The sequence below is a fragment of the Acartia tonsa genome, chromosome 10, assembly GCF_053477335.1.
Source record: "Acartia tonsa isolate MP-2025a chromosome 10, ASM5347733v1, whole genome shotgun sequence".
Lineage (NCBI taxonomy): Eukaryota > Metazoa > Arthropoda > Copepoda > Calanoida > Acartiidae > Acartia > Acartia tonsa.
This window is the reverse complement of record NC_137269.1, coordinates 36,783,743-36,798,073: the sequence shown is the minus strand read 5'-3', so window position 1 is coordinate 36,798,073 and position 14,331 is coordinate 36,783,743. Positions and strand designations below refer to the sequence as shown.

The window sequence follows — 14,331 nt, the reverse complement described above, 5'->3', positions numbered from 1 at the left end:
TTAGCCATCTAGGGGTATTACTTTATTAAAATACATGAAAATCTGGTGCAACATCCAAGTAATAATATATCTAATGTCTCAGTGTTAGCATCGCAAAAAAGGGTGTTCTTCAATTCTGAAATATTTTCTTAGTTTTAAGGTTGTAAAACTTTGAAACGTTTTGTAGATTTTTGGCAAAAAAGTTGTAAATGTATTGAAAACCTATATCTTCCATGCTGCACTAATCTAATTATGATGACAGGCAAATTTCGAGTCTAGTTTTATACAATACATATTCAGTACATTTTAAAAAAATTTATTAAGGTTTATATTCCCATATTTACTTAACAAAGAGATTTTTCAATAAAATATTAATTCAACTTTTAGCAGCAGTATTTTAGTTGATATGTGTTTTTTTAAACTTGAGTACATTCTGAGACTACTAAGTTACTTTAACCGAGATAGTTGAAATATATTTTTACTAGCTTCTAGGGATTTCGTCTCAAGACATGATGGGAAATCCAGCCCCAATTGTTGTTCTGTGTGTTGCTTATCTGCGTAGTTAAGTTTCAGACAAACAGAAAATCAGCAGACAGACAGACAAAAAGATAGGAAAGACAGACAGAAAAACAGATGGACTAACAGACAGACAGGCAGACAGACGGACAAGAAGATAGTCAGACAGACGTTCAGACAGAAGGTCAGACAGACGGTCAGACAATCGGTCAGACAGACGTTCAGACTGACAGACTGACTTACTGACTGACAGACAGACAGACTGACTGACTGACTGACTGACTGACTGACTGACTGACTGACTGACTGACTGACTGACTGACTGACTGACTGACTGGCTGACTGACTGACTGACTGACTGACTGACTGACTGACTGACTGACTGACTGACTGACTGACTGACTGACTGACTGACTGACTGACTGACTGACTGACTGACTGACTGACTGACTGACTGACTGACTGACTGACTGACTGACTGACTGACTGACTGACTGACTGACTGACTGACTGACTGACTGACTGACTGACTGACTGACTGACTGACTGACTGACTGACTGACTGACTGACTGACTGACTGACTGACTGACTGACTGACTGACTGACTGACTGACTGACAGACAGACGGACAGACGGACAGACAGACAGACAGACGGACAGACGGACAGACAGACGGACAGACAGACAGACAGACAGACAGACAGACAGATAGACAGACAGACAGAAAGACAGATGGCCGGACAGACAGACGGACAAACAGACGGACGGACAGACAGACAGACAGATAGCCGAACAAGCCGACAGACAAACAAACGGATAGTCAGATGGACAAAAAGACGGAGATCGTTCTATCTTGTATTTTAGATACAGAAAAGGATAGGGGTTTGTTTACTTATTTTACAGTCTTAAAAAACATATATTTTTTTGTTTGTTTGTAAAAATATTTGTGTTAAAAAGACAAAAAGTTGCAAGATATATTTATCTTGTAAGATTAAAACTGTACACAAAAAGCTACACAACCAGGGACGAGTATTTTCAAGAAAACAATTATTATTAAACCGTCATATTGCTCCAAAATCAGGAGGTAGGACAAACGAAAATTAACACTTGTACAGTGTCAGAACTTAATATTGATTTTGTAGTTTAACAAATCAGGTTACAGAGATGGGTTTTTGAAAGATGAATGCCGCGTTTTTTCGACATTTTTTAGACATTGATTGATTGAACGAAGACGATAGGATTTCAACAGAGTATACAACTTAAGAATTCAAACTTATAAAATTATTATTTTAGCCATTTGTATAATGTCTAATACAGCTCTAAAAAGATGCATTAATTAATGTGCAGCAAAAATGGATTGAAGATAATTTGTTTTTCTTCTATGAAGGCCGTACCAACAAAAAGCGAAATAATTAAATAAATAGTTGTATACTCTGTTAAAATTTCTCAAATCGAAAAAACGCGGCATTTATAGATTTTAATACTTGATTTTAGAGATGATTCGTATTTACTATGTATTTTGTTGTTCTAGAAATCAATATCATACAAAAATAGTTGCACTTCATATATTTCGACTAAAACTTATGCCAATCTGAAACAAAAAAAGATTTTCATTGAAATTGGATTTTCCATTGCTTAAAATGTTTTATAACCAGCAGACAATTCTTTCAAACTGAAAATAACTAAATTAAAATTTCCGAACTGTAGAAGAATAAAAAGCGTCGTAATTATATAAGGAAGGATAAAATGCATTTTTTAATTCGTTATTTTTACAGACTAACCGACATGTAGAGGTAACTTGCAAAAATGGATTTTTTGTTACTTGGATCTTACACCAGATTTTCATGTACTAAAAAAAAGTGAAACTTGTAGTAAGCTATCACATCCCTTCCCCTTATCCCATCCCCTCCCCTCCAACTGGATAAAAGAACTGACCAATAAAGGAGTTACATGTTAGCAACCTAAATTGACGATAATTTTTCCCATATGAATATATTCTACATCCATTGCTGCAAAACAATCTTTGATACTGGATTCTCCGCTAAAATTAAAAGTTGTCATCCTTGTCCTAAAACAATTTAGAGCATTTTAAGTTATTCAAACTAATACCATCTTTGCAACAAATCGTGATGTCATTTTTTTAGTGAAGAATCTCTAGAATAGTCCTTTATCGCATTGTATTATAGATAGCTTTCCCCTCAAAATTTGTAAAATACATTCAATTACCCCCTTCAAACATCTGAAAAACCTCATATAACCATCATAAAAAGGCTTTTACATCCTTGCCTGCATTTAAATTTACAAGAAAACTTTTTGTTTATTATTTCTGAATGTTTTAACAAATAGCAACTTTGGATACAAATATTCTTGCTATTAAATTTCATTTGGGATCAAAGTTTACCATAGTTTGCATTCTTCTATATAATTTACATTCAAACTAGAATGTTACATTTCATGGATAGCTAGAGTATACGAGAATAATGGATATAGAATATAAGTAGATAATATGACAGGGGGGAAATTTAGGTTGCTAAATTATTGGTCAGTTCGCTAATAGGAGGGAATTGGGTAAAGGGGTTGGATAGGAAGTATCGTTATTTTGGCCAGCTAAAAATTTCACTTTATTAGAGTATAAAATGATATCTGGTGTAAGATCCAAGTAATAATGAATCCATTACGAATATTGTCATTTTCAACATTACTTCATAAGAATAAAAAACTGCTTCATCAGTTAAAAAACTATTTTTGTCGTTTTAGTGTGAAAGATATCTTGTCTGCTTGCTGTGTCGTGGAAGTGTAAAATATCTGTAAAACAAATAGTGTAACTATAACTATACTAAAGAGTAGGTATGCTACAAGACTGTAAAATATCTGTAAAAACAAATTGTTTACCTATTACTATACTATAGAGTAGGTATGCTACAAGACTGTAAAATATCTGTAAAAACAAAAAGTGTAACTATTACTACACTATAGAGTAGGTATGCTACAAGACTGTAAAATATCTGTAAAAACAAATAGTGTAACTATAACTATACTAAAGAGTAGGTATGCTACAAGACTGTAAAATATCTGTAAAAACAAATTGTTTACCTATTACTATACTATAGAGTAGGTATGCTACAAGACTGTAAAATATCTGTAAAAACAAATAGTGTAACTATTACTACACTATAGAGTAGGTATGCTACAAGACTGTAAAATATCTGTAAAAACAAATAGTGTAACTATAACTATACTAAAGAGTAGGTATGCTACAAGACTGTAAAATATCTGTAAAAACAAATTGTTTACCTATTACTATACTATAGAGTAGGTATGCTACAAGACTGTAAAATATCTGTAAAAACAAATAGTGTAACTATTACTACACTATAGAGTAGGTATGCTACAAGACTGTAAAATATCTGTAAAAACAAATAGTGTAACTATTACTATACTATAGAGTAGGTATGCTACAAGACTGTAAAATATCTGTAAAAACAAATAGTGTAACTATTACTACACTATAGAGTAGGTATGCTACAAGACTGTAAAATAGCTATAAAAACAAATAGTGTAACTATTACTATACTATAAAGTAGGTATGCTACAAGACTGTAAAATATCTGTAAAAACAAATAGTGTAACTATTACTATACTATAGAGTAGGTATGCTACAAGACTGTAAAATATCTGTAAAAACAAATAGTGTAACTATTACTACACTATAGAGTAGGTATGCTACAAGACTGTAAAATAGCTATAAAAACAAATAGTGTAACTATTACTATACTATAGAGTAGGTATGCTACAAGACTGTAAAATATCTGTAAAAACAAATAGTGTAACTATTACTATACTATAGAGTAGGTATGCTACAAGACTGTAAAATATCTGTAAAAACAAATAGTGTAACTATTACTAAACTACAGAGTAGCTATGCTACAAGACTGTAAAATATCTGTAAAAACAAATAGTGTAACTATTACTATACTATAGAGTAGCTATGCTACAAGACTGTAAAATAGCTATAAAAACAAATAGTGTAAGTATTACTATACTATAGAGTAGGTATGCTACAAGACTGTAAAATATCTGTAAAAACAAATAGTGTAACTATTACTATACTATAGAGTAGCTATGCTACAAGACTGTAAAATAGCTATAAAAACAAATAGTGTAAGTATTACTATACTATAGAGTAGGTATGCTACAAGACTGTAAAATATCTGTAAAAACAAATAGTGTAACTATTACTATACTATAGAGTAGCTATGCTACAAGACTGTAAAATATCTGTAAAAACAAATAGTGTAACTATTACTACACTATAGAGTAGGTATGCTACAAGACTGTAAAATATCTGTAAAAACAAATAGTGTAACTATTACTATACTATAGAGTAGGTATGCTACAAGACTGTAAAATATCTGTAAAAACAAATAGTGTAACTATTACTATACTATAGAGTAGATATGCTACAAGACTGTAAAATATCTGTAAAAACAAATAGTGTAACTATTACTATACTATAGAGTAGCTATGCTACAAGACTGTAAAATAGCTATAAAAACAAATAATTTACTATACTATAGAGTAGGTATGCTACAAGACTGTAAAATATCTGTAAAAACAAATAGTGTAACTATTACTATACTACAGAGTAGCTATGCTACAAGACTGTAAAATATCTGTAAAAACAAATAGTGTAACTATTACTATACTATAGAGTAGCTATGCTACAAGACTGTAAAATAGCTATAAAAACAAATAGTGTAACTATTACTATACTATAGAGTAGGTATGCTACAAGACTGTAAAATATCTGTAAAAACAAATAGTGTAACTATTACTATACTATAGAGTAGGTATGCTACAAGACTGTAAAATATCTGTAAAAACAAATAGTGTAACTATTACTACACTATAGAGTAGATATGCTACAAGACTGTAAAATATCTGTAAAAACAAATAGTGTAACTATTACTATACTATAGAGTAGGTATGCTACAAGACTGTAAAATATCTGTAAAAACAAATAGTGTAACTATTACTATACTATAGAGTAGCTATGCTACAAGACTGTAAAATAGCTATAAAAACAAATAGTGTAACTATTACTATACTATAGAGTAGGTATGCTACAAGACTGTAAAATATCTGTAAAAACAAATAGTGTAACTATTACTATACTATAGAGTAGGTATGCTACAAGACTGTAAAATATCTGTAAAAACAAATAGTGTAACTATTACTACACTATAGAGTAGATATGCTACAAGACTGTAAAATATCTGTAAAAACAAATAGTGTAACTATTACTATACTATAGAGTAGCTATGCTACAAGACTGTAAAATATCTGTAAAAACAAATAGTGTAACTATTACTATACTATAGAGTAGCTATGCTACAAGACTGTAAAATATCTGTAAAAACAAATAGTGTAACTATTACTATACTACAGAGTAGCTATGCTACAAGACTGTAAAATATCTGTAAAAACAAATAGTGTAACTATCACTATACTATAGAGTAGGTATGCTACAAGACTGTAAAATATCTGTAAAAACAAATAGTGTAAGTATTACTATACTATAGAGTAGGTATGATACAAGACTGTAAAATATCTGTAAAAACAAATAGTGTAACTATTACTATACCACAAAAAGCGTCTGAAATACTTCCATACTTAACTCTTGTCTTCCCTTGGGTAAGAATAACCATGCAACGATTGTTTTAAAAGCTTAGATTCACTTATATTTATTCTATAATTTTATGTATACGGACACACAGACAATCATCCTAATATTTAATAAAATATCTATTACAGTATTTTTTGGGGCTATTTCATTAACAGTAATAAATCTAAAGAAAATCTATTTTTCTATGGTTTCAAAAATTTACCCCAAAAAAACATTTTAACTTTAACTTCTAATTTTAGTATCATATGAGCTTTATTTCTGTAGCGAAGGATATCGCTAACCGCTACCAATCTGGTTTTCTTTACTTCTTAAAGGTCCAGGAAAGGTTTATAACTAATTTGAAGGAGGTTATCGCCCTCCCCCCCCCCCCCCCACCCCTCCTCTTAAAGTGCCTCTAGTGAGCTCTACGGGCTAACCACTTGTATACCTCAAATTGCGTATCCCAAAAACTTAGTGACTAAAAAAAGAATTATAGCAGGCAATAAAACTATCTATCTATTTAAAAGGTCAGAAAACAAAGATAATTTAGTAATTTGGGCTGAATTGTAAAGTAATAAAAACATCTTACTTTTTTATTATAGAAACCTTTATGTACATTTTTTGTGTGTAATAGTTATTTATCGCATTGTTTTATAGACAACTTTCAGCGGATATTAAATATTCGCGGAAATTGTCTGTAATTTGATGCTGTACATTATTTTTCGGTAAGGTTGAGAACCGGTTCTAAGCCAGTGGATATCAATCGGTTTCAAAGCCATACTGGAAAATATATTTTGTTTTCCTCTGTAAATAAAAGCAATTTTTAGAAATTACTATCATCTTGCTCATTATATACAAAGGCTCTTTATTCGATAGGGGGAAGTAGGGAATCTAAATGAAATTGCTTTAAACCACACCAGTTTTACTAAAAATCCATTTTTTTATTTTCAATGAACTTTTACATTCTTGTTAATTTGAGAAACATTTGTTACCAAGCAAGGTTTAGTAGTTTTTTTAACGGGGAGGGAGGGGACACTAGTCCCCAAAGTCTTATAATAACTTTTTCGCGGTAACCACGGGATTGAACCCACACGGGATTGAACCCAACGGGATTGAACCCACGGAATTGAACCCACACGGGATTGAACCCAACGGGATTGAACCCAACGGGATTGAACCCAAACGGGATTGAACCCACGGGACTGAACCCACACGGGATTGAACCCACGGGACTGAACCCACGGAATTGAACCCGCACGGGATTGAACCCACGGGACTGAACCCACGGAATTGAACCCGCACGGGATTGAACCCAATTTTGATTGAACCCACAAAGGTGTAGGTTTCCCCCAATTTTTTTTTCTTCAATTTTTTGGGGGGTTTAAGTCTCCTCTTCCAATTTTTTTTTCTAAAATTTTTGGGCGGTGTAAGTCTTCCCCCAAATTATTTATTTTTTCTTTTTTAATTTTTTGGGGGTTGAAAGTCTCCCCCTCCATTTTCTTTTGTTCAATTTTTAGGCGGGTTTAAGTCTCTGCACCCAATTTTTTTTTTTGGGGGGGGGTGTAAGTATCCCCCTCCAAATTTTATATTTTTTTTCAATTTTTTGAGGGGTTTAAACTCCCCTCCCAAATTATTTTTTTCTTGATTTTTTGGGGGTTGAGAGCCTCCCCCACCAAATTTTTTTTTTCTCCAAAATTTATATTTTATTTACTTAAATTTTTTTGGGGGTGTAAGTCTCCACTAGGATCTTTTTTTTTTTTTAATTTTGTACAAATTGTACACCTATATATAATATTTAACTCTTCATTAATACTAAATATTTGTAAATTATTTTATTTTCAATTTACAGCATCTCATTGCATCAGATCATATTTCAATAAATAATAAGTACCTATCAATTTATCTATTTTCTTGATACTTGGATTTTATCCTGGTGCAATAAAAATAGCCATTGCCATATCAATTTTCCATTTGATATTCAAAATTGTGGAAGGGTGAAATGGCAAGTTACCTAATGCTAGAGTAATACTAGAATTATTAGCATACCTATATTCTTCATGAATGTGCATGAATCTTCTTCTCAGTTGTTGTAAGGTTTCCTGCAAGTGCTCATTCCCCATAAACAAATCAAAAACTTGCTGCCTTGGTGGATACCTAACGGTGCCAACGAAGCCAAGGTTGCAAGGATAGTAGGCGGAACTTGCATTAATGGTGTCTCATCTTGGTTAAAAATGCTGCAAACAGGGCCAAATGCAGCAAGTTGGAAGCATTGATGACTACCTGTCCATGGTGCTTTTGCCAGTGAATTTTTTCAGTTGACTCTCATAGGGGCATGGGGAGATAACTTTATTTTTTTATTAAAATCTTTATAGAAATATGAAGTTATCTCTGGGGAACAGGACAATCCCCCTCCTTAACCACAGTCCTCTGGTGTTTACTGCCTGAGTCTTAAGTCCTGTCTATAAAACATGGACAGGACTTATGACTGAAGAAGTAACCCCAGATTATATTTTAAATTGTGATATAATACAAAAATTGCGTAATATATGTATATTTTTTCAAATTTTTTCATAACAATTCTATTTTTCAGATACAAAAGAAAATGACAGAGAGATGTGGAGAAATATTTGTTCTTGATGGGATGGAGTTCATAGAGAGAAAAGATAGGAGGGGTCCAGATGGTTCACGAACTTGGCGTTGCAGAGACTATAGAAAATATCGGTGCAATGCAAGCATCAAAACCAAAAATGGCCAGGTTTTGAATGGCAAGGGTTGCAAGGACCATACTCACAGTGGGGATCCTATCCTCACTCAAGTTAGGAAAGTCCAGTCAGAGTTGCGCACCAGAGCTGCAGGTACCATGGACTCAACAAGAATGGTCCTGACCTCCAACCTCTTGGGTCTCTCCACTGATGTGCTACAGAGACTGCCAAAACGTTCGTCTTTGGAAGACAATGTAAGATCAAAGAGAAGGGCTAAAAATCCAACTGATCCAAATCCCCAGGGCTTGGATTTTGAAATTCCTGAACAGCTCAGAGAGATTGTCTTATATGATAGCGGATCCGAGGACCTTTCCAGGTTCCTGATTCTTGGCAAACAAGACCTGATGGCCAAGTTGGAAAATTCAGCTTTGTGGCTAGGGGATGGGACATTTGATGTCTGCCCTGCTGTTTTTTACCAACTTTACACTGTGCATTGCCAGGTTGGCAACAGTTTCCCTCCCTGCGTTTACATACTGATGCCAAACAAGCATCAGGACTCATATATCAGGGCGCTGACCAAACTGAAGGAAATTATTCCAGCAGCAAGTCCTGACAGGGTCCTGGTGGATTTTGAGACTGCTCCAATCAATGCCTTTAGGCAAGTCTTTGACACAGCTGTATTAAAGGGATGTCTCTTCCATCAGGGTCAGAACCTGAATAAGAAGGTGGCAGAACTTGGCCTGAAGACTCCATATCAGACTAATGTTGAATTCAACATGGCTGTGAAGTCCCTTCTTGCTCTGGCTTTTGTACCTGAGAATGATGTCCTGGTGTTATTCCAAGAGTTGGGGGAAATGTTTCAGACCCTTATTGATGAAAATCCTGAATTGGAGAGGGCCAATGAACTCCTTTCTTATTTAGATCTCTACTATATCAGGGGCCGTGAGAGGCCAGGTAGGGAAAGAGCCCTGCCTAAATACCCTATTAACATGTGGAATCACTTCACTGACCCTGGAAGTGATATTCCAAGAACCACCAATGCTGTGGAAGGCTACCACAATGGGCTCAATTCCCTTTTCCTGAGCAAGCACCCCACACTCTGGAAACTTCTTTCAGGGTTGCAGCTTGACATGGCTCTACACCTGAAGACCTTGGCAGATGCTGATGTAGAAAACAACCCTCCAAGGAGGCACAAATATAAGATCTTGACTGAGAGACTAGCTGCCAAAGTTGCCACCTATGCCACATCCCCTGACAAGCTAGTTTACTTGAGAGCAGTTGCTAATCTGTTCAGTTCTTGAATATGAACACCTATTTTTTTGTAACAAAAAACTAAAAACAAAAAAAATAAAAAAAAAAAAAAAAAAAAATCATCTATTTTTTTAAAACAAAAAACTAAAAACAAAACAAAAAAACTAAAAAAAAAAAAAAACTAAAAAAAAAATGGCTTGCAATGAAACTTGACCTCCACGTGGTGCAAGCTGGATTTAACTAACTAAGTATTAAAAATAAATAAATAAACAAATAAATAAAAAAATAAATTTTGATACACCCTAATTATTTTTATATATATACCCTAGTGAATTTTGGAGAAAAAAAAAATTTGGTGGGGGAGGCTCTCAACCCCCAAAAAATCAAGAAAAAAATAATTTGGGAGGGGAGTTTAAACCCCTCAAAAAATTGGATACTTACACCCCCCCCCCCAAAAAAAAAAAATTTGGGTGCAGAGACTTAAACCCGCCAAAAAATTGAACAAAAAAAAATGGAGGGGGAGACTTTCAACCCCCAAAAAATTAAAAAAGAAAAAATAAATAATTTGGGGGAAGACTTACACCGCTCAAAAATTTAAGAAAAAAAAATTGGAAGAGGAGACTTAAACCCCCAAAAAAATTGAAGAAAAAAAAAATTGGGGGAAACCTACACCTTTGTGGGTTCAATCCCATTGGGTTCAATCCCGTGCGGGTTCAATTCCGTGGGTTCAGTCCCGTGGGTTCAATCCCGTGCGGGTTCAATTCCATGGGTTCAGTCCCGTGGGTTCAATCCCGTGTGGGTTCAGTCCCGTGGGTTCAATCCCGTGTGGGTTCAATCCCGTTGGGTTCAATACCATTGGGTTCAATCCCGTGCGGGTTCAATTCCGTGGGTTCAATCCCGTTGGGTTCAATCCCGTTTGGGTTCAATCCCGATGGAACCCTTTTTCGCATATTCGTTAGCTTAAGAACTTTTGAGACTTTTAATGAATTTTTACTGATTAGTTTATTTAGTTGAATGTCCAAACCACTAATTGTAATCTACAGAACGGTAATTTGTGTATTACCATTGGGGATGTACATCAATTTATCGGCCATTGTCTTATCCCTCTAGATCCCTGAGTTTTAAAAACAAATTAGCACCCCATTACTATTTTTATAGCATCTATCAAATATCTTTTTTAATCTCACATTTTTAACAAAAGACAATAAATACCTTTTTTTGGTGTTTTGATGCACCAATAAAATTAATCAATTGACACTTTGTTATTTTTCTGTCCATTTATTTACATGTACGCGTATACATCTCTTAGGTCAATTTGTTTAGCACTCTCATATAAATTTCAGTTTTTTCTCATCAGGTCTTTGAGTTATCATAATTTTATTCAAATAAACAGAAAGTAGTGTAATGTACACCTCCCCCCTACCCCCTTTTATTATCATGAGAGAATTTCTGTAATATGATGCTATACATGATTTTTCATTTGGTTGCAAACCGTTTACTAATAGGTTTAGAAGCAATATTGAATAAGTCCTTTATCCACCTTAAAATTTATCTTACACTAACCCCCCGCCCCGCCCCCCCCAGCCAGGGGGGTTTAATTTAACTTAACACCCCTATGGTAAAACCCCCTGCACGCTTCTAGGCATAAACAATTTTTTTAAAGAAAAATATGGATGTATGTGACATTTTGGAGAACCCTGACACCCCTTACAGACAGAAAGACATCCAACTGATCATTCTATGTAGTATAGGGGCTTTGAAGTAGTAGCTGTAAAATTGACATATAACAAATATATTGATTAATTGATGCTAGTCGCCAAATACGAATATAAATTAATAAAAGGTACATAATACCAGGGATCTAAAGGGATAATACAATGGCCGATGAATTGATAAATATCCCCAATTATTATACCTAAAACAAACCCTTATGTAGATTACAATTATTGGTTGAAACGTTTGGACACTCAACTTGATAGACTAACCAAACAAATTAGTTGAGTCGACGAATAAGAACTTTGGGGACTAGTGTAATAAACATCCAAATGTCCTCTCCCTCCCTGATAATACATACATATGTACAAAAGGTTTGGGGCTAATCGTTAATTTAAGCATGTTTGAATTGTCCTATCAATTTAAACTTTGCATGTTAGGTAAGATTTTAAAAACCTAGCATTTTGAATTCGTTACCAGAAAGTCTGTATGTCCAATTAAAATATGTTGATTTTAAACTTGATTGACATTACTGTTTGTATGTTATAATCAATCATCCTATTTTGGAACAATGATTTCTAAAAATTATCTAAATCACAGTTTATCCATTTTCTATAATATATGCCGATTGATTAATAGTAGTAAGTCGATAATATGAATATAAATTTGCAATTAAACCTACAGGAGCTTAGATGTTAAGTTTCTTCAAATGCGCAAATAAAAGAAAACTTAACATTAGTTTTATATTACAGTTTATATTGTTTGGATTATATAAATTTTCTCAACTCTTATTTAGGATAGACAGACAGTACTAAGTAGGATATATAAGGAATTTTAATGTTAGAGGGAGATTTGAAATCTGCATCTAATTTTAAGGATTTTTTTATAAAATTCGTTTTTGTATAATTATTTATCTAAAAGCGGAAATACAATTTTAGTTCATAAATTTTGACCAATAGGATAGGTGGATTGGAAACTACCTGCGCTCTATTTGGTTGAATGCTGTGCGACACTTAAGCTTCTCCAATCAGAGCGAAGATAATTTTCAACCCACCAATCACAGATGTCAAAATTAATTAACTTAAATTGTATTTCTGCTTTTAGATAAAGAATTATACAAAAAACGAATTTTATAAAAAAATCCTTAAAATTTGATGCAGATTTCAAATCTCCCTCTAACATTAAAATTCCTTTCAACTAATACAGGGTGCGCCACATAAATCCGGACTTTTTTTAAACGGCCATAGCGCCAAAACTACTTGACCAATCAGAACGTTTGACCCCACTATAAAAAGCTTAGGTAATGACCTTTTTGCCCATGAAAATCTTTGGACGATGGAGGACGTGTACGCCGAGCTGGCCGCGCATAAATTCAACAAGGCAGATTCGAATTGCGCAGATAAATTACCGTGGATTTATGACTTGGGCCTACTAAATCTGACCTCAGCCCATCTGTAGGTGAGATGGACTAATGTAACTTGCTAGAGATACTAACAGATACCTAGTGAAAACACTAGAAAAGACTAGAGCTCTCTATCCCAGCTGACTTGGCTATAGTGCTCCGACAAAGTGGATCGTGGTAGATTTTAAGATGTCAAAAACGTCAAAAATCTTGAAAATTTCTCGGTTCTTGACTTCAGGGGCCCATATGGAACCTTGAAACTGGTTTTAGACTATGTATTGCGCCGATAACCCTATCTTAATCTTCATGCCATTTTTAAAAAGGTATAAAACGTTGTTCTAGCTTAACTGTGGCCCAAATGAGAGCCGCCGTGTCAAAGAGTAGCTTAAAAGATGGGTTAATTTGGATCCTGCTGTTACTCACTCCTTAAGGATATGTGGCCTCCCAGCAGCCCCGATCTTAATCCAATGGACTTTTGAGCCTAGAGCGCCATTAAAGCATGAACCAATAGACGCGCCCATACCAAGAAGACCTCTCTCACTGCTCCTATCATTGAGAACTTCGCCTGCTTGAACAGGGATATGGTGACCAGGGTCGGCGGGCGGTTCAGGGGGCGGGTAGAGGCGATGATTGATGCTGGCGGCGATTTTATTGAATATTCTAATAGTCATATACCTAGTTTGCTTTCCAGTTTTTAAAATTCCATAAAATCTTTAAAATTGACGATTTTATGTTCATTTGTTTCAAAATAAGAAAAAGTCCGGATTTATGTGGCGCACCCTGTATATCTTAATAGACAGCTGAAATTTTTAGTAAAGATTATCTGTATCAATTTGAGTATCCAGTGAAACAGGGTAAAGTGCTGCCGTAAAAATGACGTCCTAAAATAAAATGACCAATGAGAGGCCAGTATAAATTTTACCATAGGTCAATAACAATGTATACTGGCCTATCATTGGTCATTTTATTGTATGACGTCATTTTTTGGAGGCCCTTTACGCTGTTTTGCATTTAGTATATTATATTTTACTTGGTCCGTCGGTCTGTCGGTCATGTAACGAAGGACATAAATAAATTTGTTTTTCATATTCTTCTTCTTTTA

General features: G+C 34.2%; 1 protein-coding gene across 1 annotated transcript; it reads left to right on the top strand.

Annotated features, from left to right (window-relative positions):
• The first annotated feature begins 8,763 nt into the window (after positions 1-8,763).
• Positions 8,764-10,164, top strand: LOC145330793 (uncharacterized). The gene has a single exon (XM_080175458.1). The coding sequence runs from the start codon at positions 8,764-8,766 to the stop codon at positions 10,162-10,164; it is 1,401 nt and encodes a 466-aa protein (XP_080031584.1).
• The last annotated feature ends 4,167 nt before the right edge of the window (positions 10,165-14,331 follow it).